The sequence below is a fragment of the Accipiter gentilis genome, chromosome 26 (assembly GCF_929443795.1).
Source record: "Accipiter gentilis chromosome 26, bAccGen1.1, whole genome shotgun sequence".
Taxonomy (NCBI): domain Eukaryota; kingdom Metazoa; phylum Chordata; class Aves; order Accipitriformes; family Accipitridae; genus Astur; species Astur gentilis.
This window is the reverse complement of record NC_064905.1, coordinates 18,295,707-18,311,644: the sequence shown is the minus strand read 5'-3', so window position 1 is coordinate 18,311,644 and position 15,938 is coordinate 18,295,707. Positions and strand designations below refer to the sequence as shown.

Sequence of the window (15,938 nt, the reverse complement as noted above, 5' to 3'; positions counted from 1 at the left end):
CTGTCTATAAACAACAGAGAAAAACTCTCTCCGAGAGCTGAAAATTTACTGAGGTATGAAATGTACAGTGTCAAGTAACAAGGAACGAACACTGCTAGGGCCACATCATGGTCAGTGAAACCTGGGCAAATCTATTGTGAACTAGTTAATCTAATAGATTTGATGGGAAAGGAATGGGATGACTATCCTGGAGCAGAGGATAGGCCTCCTGAAGTTTACCGGTGATGTTATTTGGGAACAGAAAAACCTGGACTGACCTTCACCTCTCGCGTGGAAAGACCAAGTTCGGTTAGAAAAGGACCACACAACGCTTGAAAACCAGGCATGCATGCCGCAAAAGCTCATACCTCCACTCTTGCAGAGGCACTTCAGGACTTGGTCGTGTGTTTTGCATATGACTGGTGGCACAAGTAAACTACTGAGTTTGGTAAAAAGGAAGAATATACTTTAGCTGCTCGCTGCACCGCCAAGTTGTCAAACAAGCCAAGGTGGTCTTTCAGTGTTATCTATGTCCTTTTTCGCCCATCATTTTTTACTCATTCTAGAAACAAAAATGCAGTGAGTTTTAAGAAATCATTGCTAGCTAAAGATGTATGAGCTCAGAAGCCCAGAGTACAGCACGTAGCCTGACCCTTGTCCTCTTCTCTCAGTCTCTCCTGGAAGCTGCCCAGCCCCTTGTCCGTGTGGGCTCTGAGATGTTTCCAAATACTTCTTCCTTCTCCCCAGTAACTTTATAACACAGGCCCTGGGAAGCACAAAACTTTATGAACGTGACGTGCTAGTTTAAGAGTTAATTGTCATTTGTGGCAAGTTTGCTAGAGAAGGAATAGGCAGCAGAGAACAAATTCAACAGACTAATTCACCAGTGTTTCAAGAGCTGAAGTAGCAGTAGTAGCAACTTTTCTTCAACTTTAATTTGTAAAAATACGTACATCAGAGTGTTAAACTGTACTTCTGAACTGTTCTTAGCCTGTACAGGCATGGTGGACAGAATCTCGTCCCTAATAACATACTGTCAGATGCATCAGACACCTTAAAGTAACTGCAAATACGGTGCTAAATATGGGACCCACACCTAATGCCAATACCTAGTTCTTTGCTTTAGGCTCCTTATGTGCTATAGTTCTCCTGCAGAAGGCATATGACTCTGCAGTTACTGATTGATGGGGAGGGTTGGTTGAGAGATTTTTGAGATGCTAAGATATTGCCATCATACCAATTGCATAAAAGCCGAAGAAAACATGCCTGCCCTTTGTAGTGGTCACCAGAGGCTGCTTTTTGCCCAGGTATGGACAGATGGATATGAGAATGCCTGAGTAGATGGAGCATTGCCTCATCTGAAATCTACATTGATGGAGTTGCATGGTGTAGCTAAATTGCTCTGTTTAAAATGTCATTGCCTGGGTGGAAACCTTGTGCTTGGGGATCTGAATGTCTTGGATTGCCTTCCCTCGGCCATATGCAGGCAGTTGTTTAGGTGGTAACTGGAGTATCTCTATGTGCATAGAGCCACAGATCGTTACCTCTTGATTATGTTCATGTTATCTGATGTGTCATCTCCATGAGAGAAATTAAATTGTCTTTAGTAATTTGAAGCAAGTAAAAATGACAAATCATCATTCTCGTGTGATCAGTAAACGGCTACAGAACGAGAATGCATCTCAATTACATGGCAAATACATTTCAAGCAGCATTGATCATTCCAAATCTCCAATTGTTTTCCTGTGATTTTCTTTACTTTTAAACTAAGATGGCTTTGGTCTATTTAAAAAAAAAAAAAGTAGCTTTTTTCCACTTTGAATAACGCTGTTAGCTATGAACTCTCAGCTCATAATTATGAAGAGTTAGAATAGAGAATGATTTCATAGAGACAAAAGCAATGTAATAGAGAGAGAGAAAGAAATGAAAGAAAACAAATGCAGTAGGAAAGTGATTTTTAAAGTCCACATCTTGGGATGTGGCAGACTACTGGAAAGCAAACACTCCCATGTGCAGCTAGAAAATGGTCATCATTAGTGAACTATCATGCAAATCCTGCAGGAAGAAAAAGGAATAGACATTTAGCAACAGGAAATGCTTTTGTATGTGAATATAGAATATGGGCTATAAGATACGGTTTTAATATTTTTTTTAAATAAGCCAGCGTTGCTGCCTACATTTGCATTTGGATTCTGATCCTGCAAATATTCCTGACTACAGAATTAGCATCTCCAAAGACAGTTCATAGCAGTAATTACCAGACATGGCGCACGATCATGCCACGCGATGAAGCGTTCTGCAGAGATCCCCAAGTTAGTGCCAACCTGCGGCAGCGAGTCCGCACGTGCGGGAGGAGGCTCAGAGCTGCCTCTGTCTGGGCTGCCTGTGAGCTGGAGCTGCCCCTTGGGGATGAGTGACTTTGCACCATCTCCTCGGCACCTCAGTTCCTGCATTCGTGCACAAGGAACCAGCTCCCAGAGCCCAGAGGGTGGACACGACCTTGGTACTCGAATGATCGACCCGCAGGCTGAAGCCCAGATTTCAGTCTAAGAATGTGACTCTGCTGGGGAGAAGACAAGCATGTGCCTACCTTGTAGTGGCCTTTGCGTGATAACTAACACAGGCAGAATCAGAGGAGAGGGGGGTAGTTTGCAGATTTAACAGAGGCTGGTACTTTGTGTTAAATCTCAGGGAGAAGGAGGGATGGGTGCCTCTATTTTGACACTGCCATTCATAGTGACAGAAGTGCTTTGTCTTCATTTGCCTATTAACTTGTCTTGGTCTCTTCAGCCAGCAAAAGAAAAATTGAAATCAGCATTGCATAAATGTTTCCACTTATGAATTGACTCTTCTGTGTCAAGTTCCAGCCCTGTTTGGCCCCTGCTGCTCCAAAAAGCACCTAAATTTCTTACAAGATGAAAAATCAACCGAGATACGATATGCCTCCCTCCTCCCCTGCCTTGGCCTAGGTGTTTCCAGAACTGGCATCTGAATTACTTGTAAAAACAAATTTAATTTCTGTATGACATGCTAGATTTCTGGTGCCTAGAACTATTTTCTTGTTTGTTCAAAAAATGGCAACCATTTGTTGTCATTGTTGCATTGCATTAATAAATGGTCCCTTGAACGTCCTCTGCCTCCTGTATCCAGTGCTGTGACCTTATATGCCATATCAACTAGCTGATGCAACCAACTGCATTATTTTTTTTTTTTTTTCAAAATTCCTGCTTCACATTGAGCTGATTGCCAGCTATTTCTCAGGGCAATTTGTTTTGTATTAAAACAGAATTTTGTCCTTCAACGGTCTGTCCAGAAGTTCCCAAATTAGCTGATTTTGCTCTGTCCGTAAGGGCAGTTTGCAGCAGCACGAGTACGTGATCATTTCCTTGGTTTGCAGCCCCGCCACTCAAGCACTGGAATGGTTCAACATGCCTACAAGCAGTCACCCTACTAACTCTTCAGCTCAGTCAGTTTGGGAAATGGCTCTTTTTTTTTTTTCTTTTTTTTTTTTAAGGCTGTAGTTCTTTCTTCTTTGGGTAGTTTTAACCAGCAGGGTAACATTGAAATGCAAAACTTTTGGCTACTTGGAGTCCAATTACAAATACGAAAGATCAACCAAGTAGTCCTTTAGAAACAAATCAATGGCAGAACACTTAGGAACCTGTATTCTGATTGCAGTGTGATTTGCTCCAGCGTCACTGCTTTAGCTGTACCATTAGCCTGGGTTTCCACACCACCGGGGAGTGCTTCCAGGCGCTGTCCTGAGAGCCCACTGGCAGCATTCCTGGCCCCACGGCTCTGCCCTGCTCCTCTCCTCCCCCTTTTTCTCCTGGCTGTGCCGTGTAGGACTTGGACCCCATGGGCACAGGCTCTCTTTTAAGGCGCTCTCGTGCACTAATCTGAAGGCAAGGAAAGAGCCGTGAACTCTTCTTAGGAGCAGAGCTGACCCTCTGCTGAGCGGTTTTCTAAACAACTATGACTTTAACTGATGAAAACAAGGAGCCCCTCTGCTCCTCTCCTGCCAAGAGGTCAAAACCTATTTTTAGAGAGGTGTGCACGCTTCTACTTATAGTGCGGAGCCACAAAATATGCAATTAAAGCCATTCTGAATTGCGTGAAAGCTGCCTCTTGCAACTCGGCTCGCTCTTTTCTGAAGTCTAGGCCAGGAATCGATTGTCTCTTCCTGGAAGATGAACCTCCTGTCTTTGCAGTTGTTCTGTAATTTGTAGTCAGTTGATTAAACTTAGGCTATAAGAGTCAACCCCATGTAATTTACTGATTGCATAAGGGTGGGACCTAATAAAAAACAAAGCAGGTGAAAAATTTAAAAAAAAACCCAAAGTGTTGTTACATTTTAAAATCTTAAAATTGACAAGCATAATTTTAGGGACCTGAGCTATGTACTGGGAGCACCAGCGGTTGGCAATATTAATGATGTGACCTCCTGATTTAAAGAGAGATGTTTAAAGATTGCCCGGGTCTTATGCTTTCCCTCTGCTCCCGTGGTTAATTCTACCCGGAGGGCAAAGTCCTGCAGCTCTCCCTTCATTAGAGCAGCAGGATTGCAGAGGGCAGAGCTGTGGAGTGTAGAACAATTTGTGGTCCTCGGAGCTTTGCTGCACGAGACCTTTTGGTGTTACTGCATTCAGCTGCGTACATCTGTTCAGCCTGTTTAATATCAGTGCCTTGGAACCTGGGTCTCTTTCTTCTTGACCCCATATCTGGAAGCTGCTCTCTTTTTCTAGCAGATTATGAACCACTAGCCTGTCAGCTAAGTGTGCAGTGAGAGACTTTCTCCAATATTTGTTGTTTACCTGAGATAGAATAAGGTCCTTCATGTCATTTCTTGCAGAAAGGGGAATTTCTGAGCCAATCGGCTGTAACATCTGCTTCAAAGCTACAGCTAACACATGTCTTAAAAATGGCTCAATGTGTATTTACACAATAGATTGTTTGTGTTAATTAGAGTTGATTCCACCACTGGTATGCATGCATAAGTCCCATTAATATCATCAGCAGCTATATATTCTCATAAGGAGAACAGAGCTCCTAATTAGAACTCCAGGTTTTTAAGATATCTTTGTACAGCTTTTACTGCAAAGATAAAGTGCTGTGTGTTTGCCTGGCAGCTATTCTAAAAGAAAACAAATGATTGGGGCTTTTATTTATTTTTTTTTTCCTCCAGGCTCCCCTTTATTTTTATTGCAATACCATGAGCTAGTCCTACCCCGGAGCAGAGCCTGTGCAGGGCAGGAAGCCCTGCTGCAGGGAGCTTACCCTTCGAGCAGAAGGAACAGCGAGTGTGCGCGCAGAAATTAGATGACTATACTAGCTAGCAAAAATGCTCCTCCAGCCATAGAATGCCCCTTCTGTCAGTATAAAACCTACCCAAGCGGTCAGTCCTGGGGACAGAGCTTGGTCCGTATTTTCGGTGCCCCCTCTGAGGCACGGAGTTCTCCTGCCCTGTCCCAGGGCAGCAGGACCTGGGCAAAAGGTGCTGGTTTGCAGAGCAGCAAAGAGGCAGCGGAATGGCGCGGTGGGGAGGAGGAGTGCTGAGGGACCCCGCAACCCTGTCACATAGCCCAAAATTTGAGACTCGTGTCAGGACTTCCCGTCTGACTCTTTACAAACGTGAATTCACGTGGTTGACTTTGCTGTCTCCCAGCTGGGTGGTGGTTTTCAGGATTTGGGGTTTTACAGAGCCTGAAAGTTTACAGAATTCCTATTAAAACTTTTTAATGTACATGTTGAGCAGTATGCAATGGGAGTGCACCATATGATGTTTCTTTGGGGATTTGAAGAAAAGATACTGAACTTTTTTTATTGTGCCAAGTTTAAAAAAAAAAAAAACCAAACACTCTTTTGGTCTGAGAGTGTTCCAAATATAGTATTTTTTTCTTCCATCTGATGAAAACTGGAAACAGAGGCTTATAAAGAAAATACTGATAAGAGTCCTAGCCAAGGAAGCAATGGCAAGCACTGCTCTAAAGCATGTAAACAAACAATCCTGCTCAAATGAGTGTCTGAATTCCAATGGATTCTAATTATCTGCGAAGACAGATAGGTACGAAAACCTACTGATATAAAGAAACTCTCTGGACTAAAAAATATATATGCTGTAATTTCAGGATGTTTTAGCTTCTGCTGGTGGCAGGTACCAAGTAAAAGATAAGGTAGAAAATAATGAGCTTTTGTTATTCATATCTGAAGTTTAGAAGAGATATTGTGAGTGAACAAAAGATGCACCATAAAACAAACACTCACTGAAATAATTCCCGGCAGAAATGTAAAAAGCTGCAGGGCGCTAAAGAAGATGCAGTGTCTTCCAGGCGAGAGCACTGTTCAACAACAGAGTTTTAGAGCCACTGCTATTAGTAAGATGTAACATTTCAGGTTTCTAACATACATTTTAATTAGTATACTATAAAATTTAATCTCCTATTCCAATTTTCAGTCTTTTGAGAAAGAGACTTCATGGGAGTTTATCTTCATCATGTATGTTGTCTGCTAATTCCTGCATACTCCCACCAACAAAAATATGGGTGTCCGTTTTAATTCACATTTCAATTAATGACAGAAGCAATAGAAGTTTGGAAGAGAACATTTTCTCTCTTACTAGCATAACTACAAGAAATTTTAAATGATAGATTTCGTATTACAGATTTTATGCATTAAGACCAAATCAGGGGCTCAGAGAGCCTCCCCTCTGCTGCACCGTGGATAAAGTGCGCTCTCTCCTCATCCACTTCCCTGGTGTGTGTTTGTTATCAGGCTGTGAGATCGCCCAGGATACTGAGCCTGTGCGAAGTGCTCCGGTCGTCCGTCCTCTCCGTGTCCCTACAAACAGGAGTAAAGTTAGGCACATAGTATGTCCCAGGCCATGTGGGGCACCTACAGCAGATTCTCAGTTACATCCGCATTCCCAATGAAAGGTGCCGTCAGGGCTAGGATCTGACAGTATTTCCCCTATATATTGTAATTAGAATCACAATGAAGAAACGCAGAGCTATGTCGGCTACGGAGCGAGCTGCCGGTCTGCTTCCCAGCACGTGTAGTTAATGCATCAAATATTGTCAGCGGGCACCAAGGCCATCTCCGCTGTTGGGAGCATTTGTTGTTGCCGTGTTCCTGTCCGCTCTCCTCCACTGGCAGGGGAGTATTAGCTGATCTCAGCAGGGCCCAGCTGGGGATCTGCTGGTGGAAGAAGTAGCTTCCAAAGCTGTTGTCTCACCTGTGGCCGACTGGCTGCCAGAGGGAGTTTCAGCTCCGCAGCAGAGCGCGGTGCTGCACATCACTCCGTACCAGCCGGGAGGCGGCTCCTCCGGCTCCTCCGGCCCGATGCTCCCGAGGGCCAGCACCTGCCTGCATCCCCGGGCGCTGCTGTCCCCTCTCTCACCCAACCGCTGCCTTGGCTGCGTTTGAAGCGAATACCCGAGTTCCTTGTGTCAGGATGCAAAGCTCTTCAAGGCATTGAGAATTGATGTGGTCTGGAGGCTGTACTAAGCTGTCCGCGTAGACGTTCGTTAGTCAAATATACACCCTTGTGTAAAAGATCACAGTAACTTATTCGACAATATTACTTACGTGCAGGTTAGATCAAAACCCGGCTGCCAAAAGTTGAAAGCCAGGATAAAGACAGAAATACGCTGTTTTATTACATCATTAAAAAAAGCATCTAGATACTACTCTATCAGGGACTACAGGCTGGAGACTGACAGACAAGAATAAAATAGCTGGGAATAAATTTTATGTAGCTATTTTCTTTCTCCCTCAAATGTGAATGCTTATGCAAAACACATTGCTTTTAGATTCACTGACAATAAAGAGGGAATCATTATACGAGTAGTGGATTCTCAGGGGAACACTTTAGCCAAAACACACTCTGCAATAATTTCCCACATCTTAGTTGAATAAATTAATTTATGAATTTTCCATGAATATGTTCAACCGTTTCTCCCCTCATATATTTTATTGATCTCCATATACATTTAGCAACAAATAACAGACCTGCTTTTCCATTTGCAGTAAAATAGTTTAGAGATGTTTATGTGGGCCTTGGGGTTCGTAGTAAACAAATGCAGTTCAAACACCAGGGAGGTAGCAGAGAAACATGAAGCTTGACAGGACCCAGGGAGCTCTGCTAGGAGAAGAGCTCGGCGGAGAGTCAAGGCGTACCCAGTCGTAGCACGAGTGAGGTGGGTTCCCTGAAATCAGAGGGACGAGCCCCAAACTGCGGGACTGCTCCCAGCGAGTCCTGCGTAGAATCACCGCAAGGTCTTAATGGCTCGTGTCTGCAAAAACTCTTAATGTCTGTTTGGTGTTAATGACTGATAGGTTGGAACATTCCCTCGTTTAATGTTTTGTCCTGTAGTGTGTATCTTTTTACTTTCATGTGAGAAGGAGATGAGGATGGCAAAAGGAAAGAGGGTATTTGGGTTTTCTCCACAAAAATAGAAATGCAATGTCTGTGGCTTGGGGGAAGCCAAGATGCTCCTTCCAGACTGTAGATCCAGTGGCGGAGTAGTCCCAAAACTTCATTATTCCACCACAAGACATCTTCTGTGGCCCCTCTGCCTCTGAATATTGCTTAGTTTGGCTTCGGCAACATCATTAAATCCAAAGTTGAGCTGCTTGTGTAGGTTATTACAGTGAGTAAGCACACCATCACATGGAAAGTATATTTCCATGTTTTTCTTTCAGGAAGGGACAAACAGTTACATACAGTGATTAGATGTTGAAAAGTAATCAGTGTTTCCCTAATTTAATATTAAAACCAATGGAGTTCTTTCATCTTACTCCTTCAACACCAAGCTGCCACCCCAGTTTTATATGTATACAAACTAACATCCCAAACAAGTATGGTGGGTATATAATGTGGTTAATCATAGGTGTAAATTTACTTACATGCGACTGCACCATTGTGATCTTCAAGTTTAGCTCTCTTTCTTGCCCTGCACACTCAGGTAATAGAGATAGACCTTTCCAGGCAGTTTCTTTTTTTTTGGTTTATTTTGAGCTTTTTGGTTGGCGTTTTTATCAGTCATAAGGAAAGCTAGGAAAAAACTCGCCTGCTGTTTCCAAGTATAAAACTCTTTCTTTCTTAACTGCAGATAATTAACAGGCTTGAAATAGGCCTTACCATCTTAAAGGTGGTATTTGAAGTCTAATTGCTAATGCTTAGATACATAATTTACATTTATTATGTATAATAAAATATGTAACTAATTGATGTTCTGTAAGGGACTAAATGATCAACTCCAGCTGCAGGAAGAAGATTTATGCCTGTGTTCTCAATAACATATTGACTATCAGAACACGCTGCAGAAAAAAGAGTCGCTGCCTTCAGGACTGTGCGCTTGGAGAGTGTTCTCCTTTCTCCTGCTCTCCTCTCCTTCTAATGTGCTTTCTCTTGTGTTTGTGCTCTGTCCAAACAGCATAGATTAAGCAAGTGTATTTATGGAGCAGACAGATGAAAAATAAGTACTTACATTCCCTTCAGTCTTGCAAGAAATTAGCGTAAAGCGCAAGCTAAGCTTGCACATGTTTGTGTGTGGCCATGCATTTTCTAAATCGGAAGGGCAGAACATCACACAGGGCATGCAACCACCAGGGCACACTGACGTTCAGAATGGCTGGGAGATAATGTCAACAGAATAGGATGGAGGCACAGGATAGTGGTCTCCTGCTGCTAGATTAAAGCCTGGGCAAAGATGAGCCCTTTTAACAAAAACAAACAGAGGCAAAGCCAAGATATTTGCAGTACTTTCAAAGCAGGAGGCATTTATCTTGTAACAACATCCCGTTCTGTTCTCTTGGCTTCCACTGTACCAAAATAACAGACGATGATGCTGTGATTTTTGTCAGTGGCTGTTGCTAGATGAGCTCCAGTTGCCCGCTGCATGCTCCTTGGGTAACGCCTTGGTCTTACGCCGTGTGTCCTTTGGCCTTCAAAAAAACTGCAGTGTTTCAAAACACGTTGTGTCACGCTGTGTAAGCATGCTGGCTTACTTTTAAATGAAGAAGAATTAATCTATAATAAAACTCAGCCTTATCAAAGGGATTTTACAGCCCAACGTTTCCAATTTCCCCTGGCAGGAGGCAGTCTCTGCGGGGAGGAGCGCCAGCCTCAGCGCTGCAGGCAAAACTCCCCCTTGCATTAAAAGCCCTCAGATTCCGATCTGGTAAAATCAGTGCTTGAAGACGACAAAAAATGGAACTGAATTCAGTTCATTAGGTATCAAGCCATAGAGAACGCCTCGCACGTTTTTGTTCCTGCTTCTGCGTGCTGTTTTCTTTTACTCCATTTTATTAGTAGGTTAGTCTAGTCTCCTGCAACCGTGCTGCTGGGCACAGTCTGCGGAAAATATCCTTGGAGCAGTAACTGCAGAGATGACAACTATGCAGGCGCAAAGCTCTTAGGAAAGTCAGCACTAAAATATACGTAACGCAAACAGTAAAGGCTATGAATAGTCAGTATTTTATAAATCAGGGCTTTTTTAACTAGCACGATTTTGCAATATTAATTCTCCTGGATTGTCTCATTTGTTCGATACTGCACATGTCCTGCTGTCCTAAACGGTTTGATTGTGGTGACTGTCAACAGGCGCTGTAAATCCCATCTGCTGAGGTTTGAAGGAAGGGAAAGGAAGAAGTAACAATATGCAGATATAGGCAACTATCCTGTATTGCTCATGGTTTAATCTTCACTCTTCAGTTGTACAATTTTATTGTATTTCTGGAGTTGATTGCATGATGATTGGCTATTTTTAGGGATGGTGCTGTTAACTGTTAAGGCAATTTATAGTTATTGGTAGGACTCATTTAAAATTTCCTCCTTGTTCAGAGAAGCTGACGTGTTGAAGGACCAGTCTCATCAGCTGATGAGCTGATTTCTTTTAGTTCTCACTATTGTGAGGATTGGTGTCTTTTCACGGATGTTATTCAGACCAAGCCCATTGCTTGCAGTGGAAGTTGAGTGTTCCCAGCTCCTCAAAAAGACCGAACTAATAAAGCAGTAGTGGTAACAGGTGATAGATGGCATGATTTCACAGCCGAAACATGGTAATGCAGCATGGGAAACACATGGGATTCTGGAGGTTTGTATTTCCTTCCCAGCTTTGCCACTGATCTCTTAGGTGACCTGGAAGAAATTGTTTCAACTTTCTGTGCTGCAGATTCTATATATTTAAGCAGGGAATAACAACAACGCTTTATGAGGCATATTTAGAAGTGCCACGCAAAACTCTGCATAGGAAGTAGCTATTATTGTTATCTGTAATAAAAAAAACAATGGTATTTTCAATAGAGGCTGAAGTTCTGCAATCTGTCCAACGCCATTACTGCTAAACGCAATTTCTCATTTAATCCACAGCTGCTGCTTTTATATCTTGTCCTAATTCAAAATGTATTTTTGCTTTTTTTTTTTTTATGATTCTAGTGCAAGTTGGAGTTTCACGCATGTACTTCTGGCAAGACCATCACAGCTCGATGTGAAGGGCCCTGCCCCTGCCTTCCAGGACCTGAAAGTTCAAAACACAAGACGGAGAAGACTGGTAAGTTGAGCTGTTAATGGGACTATAGTAGATTAACTGGTTCTTGCTACGTTCTTAGAAAAATGTAAAAAAGATGTTTCTTAACTAGTAGATTTTTATATGTAAAGCTTTCTGAAAAAAAGCGAAGGTACAGCTAATACTTTTCTAAACACGTAGTGTTTTCAAACATCTCAACTGCTGCAAAACTAACATAAGATAAAAGAAGATAGAAAAGATAATATACTACTTGATGATTCCTTACTTCATAAGTTAAAAAAAAAAAATTAGTAGCCTGTGTGTTAACCACAAAGTTGAAGTCAAACATCTATATTACATGGCATCTGAATTCTCGTTTTCATATTTATTGTTATTAACGTTATCATTAGAAGTCAAATATATATTAAATAGATATACGTATCTGTATTTATATATGAAGTTGTTTCAACAACAAACTCATGGCAAACGATGTTACATAAAACTGAAGGTTGGAGTCTCAGCACAAATGGCTGTTTTCCCTGTCAGCTCTCTGGTGAGTTCTCTCTCTAGGTCTGAAAGCCTGGTGAGCTAATTTAGTCCCCCAGGTCTTTTCCAAGGAAGTAAGCCCAAGCTGTCTCAGAGGGACTTCATCCAAAGGGAATTAGTTCTTGCAAAAGAGACTGATGAAAAGCAGAAGTCCGGCAGCAGGGTGAGTGCTGCAGCCAGGTTCTGTCTTAAGAGTTTCCACCCAGCTTTGGGGAAAGCCCTTTGGAAGGGAAGAGTTGTTACTTGTGGCTGTGGTTCTTGATATGAGTACAGATGTGCTGGTGAGAGCATCTGTGGCAAAGTGAATACTAGCCTGTTTTAAGTCCAGTGTTGTCTCCCCTCTCTTGGAAGAGTGCTAAGAGGGTTAATGCACTGACAGCTGCTGGGCTCCTGGCTGTATTAGTAGCTCACAAAGCCAAAGCAGTGACTTAAGCAGGGTTTGCTCTGTCACATTAAGCAGTGAAATGTGTTTATTTGCCTTGTGCACCCCAAGGAGTACAAAAAAGATGAAGCTTTAACAATGGTCTGTTTGACCCAAAATATTTGAGAACCTCTCTTCGCTCTTGCTACTCCCCACTGTGGACACGTTCCAATAGTAGCAGGCACATAAATATTAAAAAAAAAGTTTAAACAGCACTTCCTCTAGTTATTTCAGGCCCTGTCACTTCAAGTAAAAACACTGATGAACCTGCTGGTGATGCTCCACACACCGTATCCTTTAGCACAGCACTAGTTTTCACATTAGGCCTCCATCTACTTTCTAGAAAAAGAAGTGATTCTCCAGCCTAGATTTTGAAAATTCAGATTTATTCCAATTTTTGCAAACCACCGACATTTTTCTGCATAGCTATCAAACTTAGATGAAGTATTTTAGATGGCAAGATTCTGATATCAATATATAACTGTAATATTGTTTTATGTGGCTTGAATCTTTTAGTTACAGTATACCCACTGATAAATTGCCTTATTCATATTTTCTATTTCTTGTAGCCCTTATCAGGCTACAAGAAATATTTCTTTTTCTTTGCCCTTTCTCTTTCTTTGCCCTTATCAGAAAGAGTATCAGATTAATAAATCTTCAGTGACATTTTAAGCTTACAATTTCATTCACACAAGAGAAAAAAGATTCTAATAACCCTTATCTTGATAAATGCAATTTGACAGGGTATATGTATTCTGAAACCCAGGCTTTTGTTTGGCTTGACTCAAAACTTTAACTCCAGCCACCAAAGCATTAATTTAATAGATTGGGTGATCTGCAGAGCAACTTTCCTGAAGGCTTTTTCAAGAGGCCAAACTTGAGCTAACAGTCCTCCTGCCATTGCCCTGGTGACAAGGATATTAAATGCCTCAATTCTGCCACCTTCAGTGTGGCATGAAGCGAGTGCTCTGCCCCCTTGGAGGAACACAGTCACCTGGGAAATAAGGGAAATCGTTGCCACATGTGTGTGGAAACGTTCAAAATGCTGAAAACACTAGTCATCTCCCACATCAAATGTATGCAAAGAAACTGCTCGTGAGCCTGATTATAGTGGCATAAGCAAGATACTTTTACAGGCATGGGAGTGATTGTGTGTGTGGATGTATATGTATATGCAAAAAATAATAGCAGTATAATATTTTGCTTTATCACTGTTTCTTCCTGGGGTTAGGTGCTGAAAAGCCCACAAAAGGATTTGCTGTGGAGAATCAAATAATCCATGGCAAAGGGGCTTTCTACCTTGCTTTATCTTAAATTTTCTTCTGGATCTTTGAATGTGCCGGTAACGTGCCAGTTAAAGACTTCCTTCAACTTACCTTCTCAGTCTCCTTTCTTCAGATGTTGTCTTTTCAGCCGACCCACTGAGTGTAATGGGGTCTCAAACTGAGTATTTCAGAGTTTGTCAGTCTTTTAACAAAGAGCTCCCAGGAGTTTCCATGACAAAACATGAGTAAATTCTATATACCAGTATAAATTTTACCCAGGTGCAATTTTAGCAGCATCTGAAAAGGGATTCGGTATTGCGTGTGTCTGCCCTTTACAGCCTGGAAGCCAGCCAGCTCGCCTTAGGTTTATGGGAGAATTATGAATTCTAACTGCTGACCACAAAAAATTTCCGGAGCACTGCCTTTCGTAAGATTCCTTTATTTGATCAACAAGTAGTGTCACCTGGCTTTGGAGAACTAAGCCCTGACTGGTGTCTGAGGTGACATGTGTGAGACATAGGAGGCAATCACGTGGCAGAGCGTGGCAGTCCCCCGGAGCCTGGTCACGGCAGCACTGGAGCGATCTCCCCTTCCTCAAACCCCCAGACCTCTCAGTCTGGAGCTTCGGACTGGCATTTTGGTTACTTGGTACCTTAGTGTTTTCTCTGGTCTTCACACAAAATTGTTTTATTTTCCTCCTATAGTATGATAGTCTCGTTAATATTGCGTAATTGGTATAAAAATCGGTCGTTTGATTTCTCATATAAAAATTTGTATAAAAGAATTGTGTAGACAGTTGGGACTCAGTTTCTGCTCCTTTTTTAGTTGCCAGGTTTGTGAAATCTATTCAATACAGCATAATCTTAAGTAGAAAATGATGGAGAGTTAAACCTCATGCCTCATACAGACATGTCAGTGGAAAAATACTAAGGAGAATTACAGTGCAAATGCTTCCAGCAAAATGGAAATGTGGCTCTTACAGCTACTGCATAAACTTTTTTATGCCTATTATACAACAAGGTTAAATGTATGTGCTTGTGAACTCCCAATTTGAAGACAGTTTGCATTAATCTTTACACATTCATTCAATCATATTCAAATATTATTCCATAATAAATTACTTTCAGAAATTAAAAATGTAAAGGAACATTTAATTTCCAGAGTACTGTAATTCTAAATGTCGTGACCTTTTTTTATAGGCTTGTGAATAAAATTGGCAGCAGCATCAAAGAAAAGCAATCTAACTGTATGTGCTCAGAGGTAACAATTGACTGCAGTGTCTGAGTTGTATTCCTTCCTCCTCCCTAGGCTCCTTCAAAAACATCTCTGCTTTGAGGATGAAAATCAAGACTAATAATAATGTTAAAAATTGGAATTTCTTTTATAGTGCTAACTGGTACTATGGAGACGTTAATAAAATAGTACCAATGCTAGCAAAAGAAAACTACACCAGAATTACTAGCTTTAATGGCAAATAACAACAATATAATCTCTCTACCATCAAGTTAAATCTTTCAAGAGATGGCAGGATCATGTTCTTCATTTTCTTAAATGGAATTTTGAGTCAGAGAACAGGACTCTGTGAGGGTACTAATGGAAGATTTTAGAAAAGAAGACAAGCCCTAATGCTCCTTCTCTTTTCTTTTTGAGGCCATTTAGATTCCTTTAGTTTATCAAAACACTTCATTATGCACAGCAGTATCCCAGGTTTACAGTATGCTTCCATGATAGCCACTGACTTTCAACTCAGCTACCCAGAGACAAAGGTTGAGCTGTATTCTGCCCTGAGGTTAGCTGCCCTTTCAGAGTGTATGTGCCCTTTTATCTAACAATATAAAATTAATAAGGCTATAATTTCAACAAAACAAAAGGACTGGTAACAGATGCTTAGTGGCATCTAAGTGAGAGAAGTTATTTAAGACACAAAGTCCTGTCTGCTGGTGGTTTTCAGGTACCTCTTTCCAAAAGCTCTGCAATATTAACTAGAGTTCTCATCAAGCGTAACTTATTTTGTCACTAGCTGAAGCTTCTAAAACCCCTCCATAAACAAAGGACTTCAGATGAGAAACAACCAGTTTTAGTTTCAGAACCTACTGGCAAGGGAAGAGATTTTTCCCTTGACTGTGCAGTTCATTCTATCAAAAAAGACAACATCATGCAATGATTGGAGCATCTCTTGGCAAATGTGAATTTGGAGTTGCAATAACATGGTTCTGTCGG

At 41.6% G+C, this 15,938-nt stretch overlaps 1 protein-coding gene across 1 annotated transcript in view; it reads left to right on the top strand.

Moving 5' to 3' along the window:
* Positions 1-15,938, top strand: part of SPOCK1 (SPARC (osteonectin), cwcv and kazal like domains proteoglycan 1) — a 324,902-nt gene that overhangs the window by 247,858 nt on the left and 61,106 nt on the right. Inside the window, exon 6 of the mRNA XM_049829957.1 lies at positions 11,417-11,531. Within this exon, the coding sequence (XP_049685914.1) occupies positions 11,417-11,531 (115 nt within the window). The remainder of the gene's footprint in view (positions 1-11,416; positions 11,532-15,938) is intronic.